A 7,637-nucleotide genomic window follows, 5' to 3' on the forward strand; every position below is an offset into this window, starting at 1 on the left:
TGATTCAATACTAATCCCTAAAACTGTGACCGATAGGAGGCACTGACTTAAATTGACCAGTTGAAACCCAAGACTGGTCTGGTTGATTACTAAGCATGAGCACTGACCAATTAATAATTGGACGGTCCCGATGCAAGGTAGTGCCCTAACACTTGACTATCATTGGATCAAGAACAGCCGAATACTGTGACCGACCGATAGTCGACCGTTTATAGTACGAGTAGCCTATTTTAAATCCATTTAGCTTCGATTATAGCCAGTTTAAGGACTGTTTATAGCCCAGTTAGTCAATTTGCCCATGTAAATCCAATTATAGCTCAATTAATCTAATTACCGGGAGCTCAACTATGGCCCAGAAATCGACCGATCAAATAGAAACGCGTCCATGTCCTAGCCAATGAAGCCAGTTTACCTGAACGGGGAGAGATGGTACGGGGCCTATAGGGGCCGAGTAGGCCCAATCAAAACCTACCAGGCCCAACTGGTTGACACAATGACACCCGACCTAATGTCTGAGTGACTTCGTAACGAAATAAAATCGTATACACCAATATCCGAATTCATAGCCCCTTATTCAAAAAGGCTGGCACCCTGCTAGGGTACCGCCAGCTAGCGCTCACTGTTGGCCGCACTTTCAGCCCTGCAGTTGTTGCTGCCAACTCACCTGTGGAGATTGAGCAAATGAGAATTGAAATCCTTGGTGAATGTTGTATCTGCTGCTTCAAGCATTCAAAGTAGAGTTCAGTGGATTCGAGACCTGTGAGATACTCAAACATAACAGTCCCATCTCTTCTTCTCCGCACTTAGCGACCTCATCCAATCCTCATTTGGAGGTAAGAGGTGAACATGTGAGATCATTACCATAGTTACGGGTAGAATTTATGGGTAGAATACAGAGGTCTACAACTATTGCCAGGACAAGGAGAGTCTGACATCTTAATGGAAAAAAGCATCTACTGGTACAAAAAAGTGTGGAGAAACTCAGGAGTCCAAGCAGTCTCCCATTTGGTTCTACAGTATACAGTAAAAAGAACACCCACTTTGCTCATGGAAGTATATTCGTTCCCACCGGGTGATCACCAACAACTACACCTGTTCGACAGTACGGGCAATCCCCACGAGTCAGCACCCATGGCTCCAAGCACGCAGAGTGGAACCTATGCTCACAAGGAAGGGAGACCAGCAAATCTCCTTCCTGGAACCTCTCCAGGCATATACTACACTCCTGTGCTGCAATTAGTACCAACCTCTCATCACTTACGCCCATCTTGTTGAAGACCTCATGGCGAAGACACTTCACCTCCTCCCTGCTGAGTCCTGGTGGCTTCTTGTGGTTTAAACCCGGCAAAGATGATAGGCCTGTTTGGGAATCAGAAACACTTAATGGGAACCACTCCCTTGGGCCCTCAGTCTCCCAGTCCCCAGCGTCAACAAGCCTAAAGTCATCGCTAACTGCAAACTCATCCCAGGAGATGCCTGATGATGCTCTGCCACTTTGTCTGGAATCAGAAAAGAGAAGCTGTCATTACCTGATTACCCAGATGGGTGAAACATACACAGGAAACCATCATAATGCCTATCAAACATCAATACATCTGAAATAAGCATATGGACTTCACAGGCCATCTTCTACATCCATGGAAATCTTGGCCAAAACATTAATATAATGGAAGATAAGAGGGCAAATCTTTAATCCCCATCCAAGTAGTAACATATTCAAGCCATTTAATTTTTTGGGCGTCAATTAATCCATGCAAATTCATTTTGATATTTTATCCTTAAGACTTACTGCGCAGAGATGGAGACATCCAAATATGTGCATATGAATATCTGTGAATATGTAACTGACGTACACAGGTTCCTCCAAAAGAGAATTGATGGAAGAGGGGCAATTTCTAATTGTATCCCACATACCCTTAATTATTGCTTGTGGAATTAATACCAAACCAATAGGCCCGACATGCAAGGAATGACAACACAGCAGTCAACTACAACACTTAGCAGACACAGCATTAAACTACACCACTTGGCAGACAAAGCATCAACAACAACACTTAGCAGACACATATGCCAAAGATATTTATAGTTGAGAAGCACTTTTTCTTTTTTTTGGCGTGTGGGTAGGGGGGGAGGAGAGAGGTAAAACATAGTTGAGTATTTGTAACCACTTTCTCTTTTGAATGGAAGAAAAGAAAAGGGGGGAAAGGGGGACCCCACAAAAAGGGAACAATCAACAGAGCATGCAGAACATAACAGCATTGTTCCAGTGGACCAATTAAATTGATTTTTCCCAGAAGCTTTATCCATCTGAAGCTTTGACGGGATCATACGGATGTTTGCTATGACTGTCTCATCAGGTTATTTTTTCCTCTCAGGTGATTCCTTGGTCCATACAAATATGAGAACAATTAGAAAAATGTCCTAGTCATAACATGTGAGCCACAGGGCAATGGTATTTTTTTTTTTTTGGGTAAAGCAGGGCAATGGTATTTCATGTACATGAAAATCGTCCCTTGTACTACATATAGACTAAAAGTATATTATAATTCAAGATATGCTATAGATTAAAATTTTATTTAATTTAAAATGTGATATTTTTGCGATATATAAATAAAATATGTGATATCTAAATGTTGTGCGAGCCAACAAGGCAACAACTTCAATTTATTCAGTCATCTCTTACTAATTTTAGCAAACTCTGAAAGGTAGTTTTCCATATTGAATCACAAAATGACAGGTTCCAATTTGTTATTCTATGGGAGCACATAACAGCATAATAAGAAGAAAAACCATCTCATACATGCCAACAGTGTGAAGCATGAATAGTAAAAAATCTTCAGTGTATCTAGAAATTTTCACAAACCAGTGACCAGAGAGTGATAAACAACACGAACAACTCTACAATGCAATCTTAAAAAATTTTACAAACCTGTTACCAGAGAGAGATACACCTCTCAGTCTTTCAACAAGCCTTTCCCTTGCCAGTAGTACAGCTCCAGGAAGCCTGTCATTCCTTGTGAATCTCAGCCTGCTGGCTCTACTGCTTGAAATTTCTGTGCTGGTATCATTGCTTGTACCAGATTGGCTAGCAACATTTTCTATTCGAATTGATTCACGCTCCTGAAAATGAAAATGTCATCTAAGGATGAGTTCAAGATTATGCTTTGCAACTACGAGAATGAATTAAACAAAGACTCATCCAGAACATTCATTCATTCATCAAAGAAAATTAGGTAGGTAGTTCATATCATTGCTAGGAACCTCCCAAAAGAGTTGCAAACAATTTCTTAGATAGCAGTTACCACTCCATGTGAACAGATAACTAATTAACGTCATCTATTGCATGAGAACTAAGATTCTTGAGGTCATTCAGAAATTTACAAAACACGTCACGAGAAATATAGTTACTTGGGATGACTTCAATACAAAGTCAGCAGACTGCTCTTCAGTTTCAGTGGAAAGAGATCATCTAAAAGAGCAATTACAGAAAGAAAGAAAGCATATAATGAAACAAGTTGGAAACATCCAAACACATCAACTCAGGAGATGATTCAATTGCAAGACAAACATACTGTATGGTCCAAATGAAGGGCATGTTATCGGCTTCCACATCTAACTTGAGCAGGGGAAGTCCATTGAGCCTTCCACCATAATACATTACCTCTAACACATTACTAGTTAACATACTGGTTCAGTATGATTAATTGATTATGGATGCCAGGGATGACTTGAATAAGTGATTCCATCTGATATTTATCTTAAAGAAGTTCAACTTCTTGGAAACAAAATGTACATCAACCTCCACCACACCCTTAACAAACAGGGTTCTGGATTTAATTTTGCCATATAGCTGGTGCAACAAAAATTACACTGAAATGCTTGCATTCAAATTCTTAACGATTACGGGACTAGCTAAACTTCCCTATGCTGGAATTCAGAAAATGTGGCCATTAATATTTATTGCTAGCCAGCCAACCATCAGAGCTCCACTTTTTTCATAAGCACTTCAACCTCACAACCAAAGAATTTAATGAAGGTATACAAAACAGCAGAGCAAATTCCATCACATTTTGACAATGATAAGCATAATAAAGCTCATAGCAAACTTGGTTTCTTCTTTTTTCTTTTTTTTTCCCTCCAAGGTTCAAACTTTAGGGTGCTGAGAAAACACCGTATGAAGATATTAAGAAGCTAGCCATACCTCATGAACTTTACGGGGAAAAAATTACCTTTTTATACTTCAACAATTAGCTCTTATAGTACATATCCTATGAACAGATGCATGCATTCCACATGGATTATATAGTGAGAGATCCAACTAGTACCACCAAATTTCAAACAAATTAGCTGAGAAAATGCAAAGATGATACAAGAACAATTTTGCAGCTGAACTAGACCAAGTGAGTGGCATACCCTAAGAGGAAATCAGAAGGACTGGAAATATAACTCCAACATGAAATTAGAAGCTTTTAACGGGATTCTCTTTTATTTGGAAAATGGCTTTCAATGGAATCTTAAGAAACACTGCTGATCCAATCCCATGAACATTAAATATGAATCTTAAATCTCCACATATTCTACTCTTATCAATTTCCGAATTTGGTAGTAATAAAAAAGAAGACTAAAGAAAATAATAGATAGGAAACTATAATTCATCCTATCTCGATCTAGGGTTTCAGGTTCAGTTAAAATATCAAAATTGAACCGGTGTGGTTACTGTTATACTCACATAATTGAGGGCCAGAGAAAGGAAAACTGAGAAATGAAGAAAGCAATTGTAAAATAAAGAAGCAGAGCTACCAAAAAAAAAAAAAGGAAAAAAATTCCATATATATATATATTTTTTCCTGCTTACAGATTGAAAAGTGCGATAGCAAAGAGGCCTGACATCATGGCTGCTGCGATTACGATTATGATGGTGACGATGGTTGTGGTTGTTGTTGTTGTGGTGGTGGTGATGGTAAGGGTTTCGATCGGGAGCTTCACTTATCCCGATTCCTCCTGGTTCAGGGGTGATTCGGCCTATGCGAGACCTCCTTCCATAGAAGAGCTCTGAAGCGCCCGGCATGCAAATACACTCTAAAACCGAAACCACAAATGCACTGTATCCTCCTCTTCTTCTTCTTCTGCTATTTCCTCCCGCTCTGTAACTTTTAATCTGTTCCAAGTAGGGGATATAAAGCGTTGTTGCTTGGTGGTTGGTGCTTAGTATTTATAAGGCTTATGATCTTTAAAAATCCTAAGAAAAAGAAAAGAAAAAGAAAAAGAAAATCAGACCCCACTGGAAAATGAAAGGGGAAAAAGAAGCGAAGATTACCAGTAACTTCCCAGCAACCAATCAATAAACAGGTTAACGTAGAATGGTAGAAGAGAATCAAGAGATGGACTAATGGTTAAAGGCTTGGGCTGGGCTCACTCTGCATCGTCTCACCGATCGATTTTAGTTTTTAGGAATTTGGCTTTTAGAGTTTCGAACTTAAAAATTGAACAATGGAAGAAGTCAAGTAGAGAGCGAATGGAAAAAAGGGCAAATTCATCGAAAAGGCAAAGTAGAAGAAGAATCTGACAGGAGTGGGACCCGCCAACCAACGTAACAATGGATCGTCGGTTTTCGCATTAAAAAAGGTCAATTCCATGAATCACACGACAAACAAAACCAGAGTTAACTAGTACCGTTTTAAAGTATCTTAACCGCTAACCATTCCGATCAATCTTCGTAGCAGCTTCGCGGGAGTTTCAGTCTCTCTTTCTCGTAGCCTTGGAAATTTCAAAATAAGGATTTGGTTGATCAATTTGGGTCCTCTCTACTGCCGAGGTGTCCGGTAGGACCGTGCTGTTCAGACATGATTTTATGTGCAATATTTGCCTTACCCTTGCCCAAATGTCTTGTCCGAATGGGGATAAGGTGATCATTACGCGCAACATCCTGTCTGGACAGCACGATCCTACCGGGTAGCTCGGCAGTAGGATTACCCTTGGAAGGGATTACTTATAACCTTATAATTTAAAGTGATCCTTTATCAATTGCTTGAACCATATCAAGTGCTTTAAAAAAAAAAATGCTACCCGATCATGGGCAAGGCGTGGTGACCATGCCTGGACACAAAAAGCGCCCTAGGTGCCAGAAAATTAGCATTTTATCCCTTGGAAAAGCAGTAATTTTTAGGTGTTCAGGCGCTTTTTGTGTCTAGGCATGGCTGTCACGCCTTACGCACTATGATCGGATTGCGTTCTATTATCCTAAAATAAAAATAAAAAAACATAGCAAGTGTATCCTGAAATCCAACATAAATGTTCACTTTTATCAAAACAATGCGAATGTAATTCTCTGAATCCCAACAAACGATAGAAAAGAATTGAATTTCAAAATGTGTTCTAAGTTCAAAATCTATTTCAAGAATGTATCTAGCAGTCTCAGAAACCCTTCTTTGTTCGACTATTTTTGATGATCACATCAACATTTCATATGGCTCTAAACCAAGCCCATGGCCCACGTGCCAATGTCACGTTAGGGCCAATACCATTGCCATTAGGCTATAAGCCTATTCTTGAAGGGTAGAGGTCAAATGGCATTTTAAAGAGAAGATGAGGGTTCTTTGAGCAAGCAAGAGAGAAAACACACTAATGAGAGCGACAAAACGATTTCATACATTAGGAGCAGAGAGAGAGAAGGTTGCTAGTATATTCCTCAACAAAACTTTTTTGTTTTTTAATGAAATAAAAGATAGCATACACCTCCACTTCCACTGTTTGCCAATATTTGTTTGACTCTAAATTTGGTGGATATCTTGATCACATCATTGTCTAACAATGATTTCATTCACAAAACAATCTTTGTTTCGCATGTTGTGTTAATGCTTTAAAATAGTCGGTCCTTGTACGTAATAGAAAGAGACTCTCCAACTCCAACTCCTCTCCAACCACCCATCCAACGGCGGGGAGGGTATCCAAGTCCTCTCAGCCGTTGGGTAGGTGGTTGGAGAGGATCTAGATCCGTACATAATATGGCCTTACAATTGAAATAGCCTAAAAAAGTTGACATGTTATATATAGATTATTTTCCATTATCCTGCAATCCAAGAGGCCACATAAACGATATACAAACCGCTACAGTTTTTCTTTTTTATTTCTTCCCCCGCCCCCCTCTTCCCTCTTATTTTCCTTGGTAGGACCTTTGGGTTTTTTTTTGATATCCAAACAAGTGGTTGGCATTAGAGGCCAATATTTATTCAGTTCCTCTTACGAACATTTTAAAAGCAGGATTTGTCTAAATAACACCTCTATAGGTGTATCATACGTGTATTTAGAACTTTGTATCTTCTTTTGATTGCACTTGTCATTTTCCTAATTTATTTTAAATAAAAAATAAAAAAGAGTTTTAAAAAATATTTAAAACTGACTTATCATTATTTTGCACATTTTTCGAGTATACATATGAAATGATAGGATTTTTCCCATAGAAAAACATAATTTACATAAATTTATGGAAAAAGGGTTATCCGACCAAGAGGCGTAGAGAAATGCACCTCAAACGATATCATAAATTAGAGGGCAGCGAGAACATTTCATATAAGGAGGAGAGAGAGACATAGATAAGGAAGCTAGCATATCCTTCCCTAACAGCTCAAAGAACATTT

The 7,637-nt window shown here is 39.0% G+C and overlaps 1 protein-coding gene across 2 annotated transcripts; it reads right to left on the bottom strand.

The window, feature by feature from the left end:
* Positions 1 to 985: 985 nt before the first annotated feature.
* LOC122657347 (probable E3 ubiquitin-protein ligase RHY1A) lies at positions 986 to 5,355 on the bottom strand. 2 transcript variants are annotated; one of them, XM_043852019.1, is made up of 4 exons: positions 5,318 to 5,355; positions 4,856 to 5,079; positions 2,930 to 3,120; positions 986 to 1,499 (listed from the first exon to the last, which is right to left on the bottom strand). In XM_043852019.1, exons 2-4 carry the CDS (start codon positions 5,066 to 5,068, stop codon positions 1,046 to 1,048), a joined length of 858 nt encoding a protein of 285 aa, XP_043707954.1. In that variant the 5' UTR covers positions 5,069 to 5,079; positions 5,318 to 5,355; the 3' UTR covers positions 986 to 1,045. The 2 variants fall into 2 exon arrangements, with proteins under 2 accessions (XP_043707954.1, XP_043707953.1); XM_043852018.1 differs by lacking the exon at positions 5,318 to 5,355 and adding an exon at positions 5,142 to 5,253 and having other exon boundaries at positions 4,856 to 5,093.
* Positions 5,356 to 7,637: the final 2,282 nt, after the last annotated feature.

Source organism: Telopea speciosissima, chromosome 4, assembly GCF_018873765.1.
Source record: "Telopea speciosissima isolate NSW1024214 ecotype Mountain lineage chromosome 4, Tspe_v1, whole genome shotgun sequence".
NCBI lineage: Eukaryota > Viridiplantae > Streptophyta > Magnoliopsida > Proteales > Proteaceae > Telopea > Telopea speciosissima.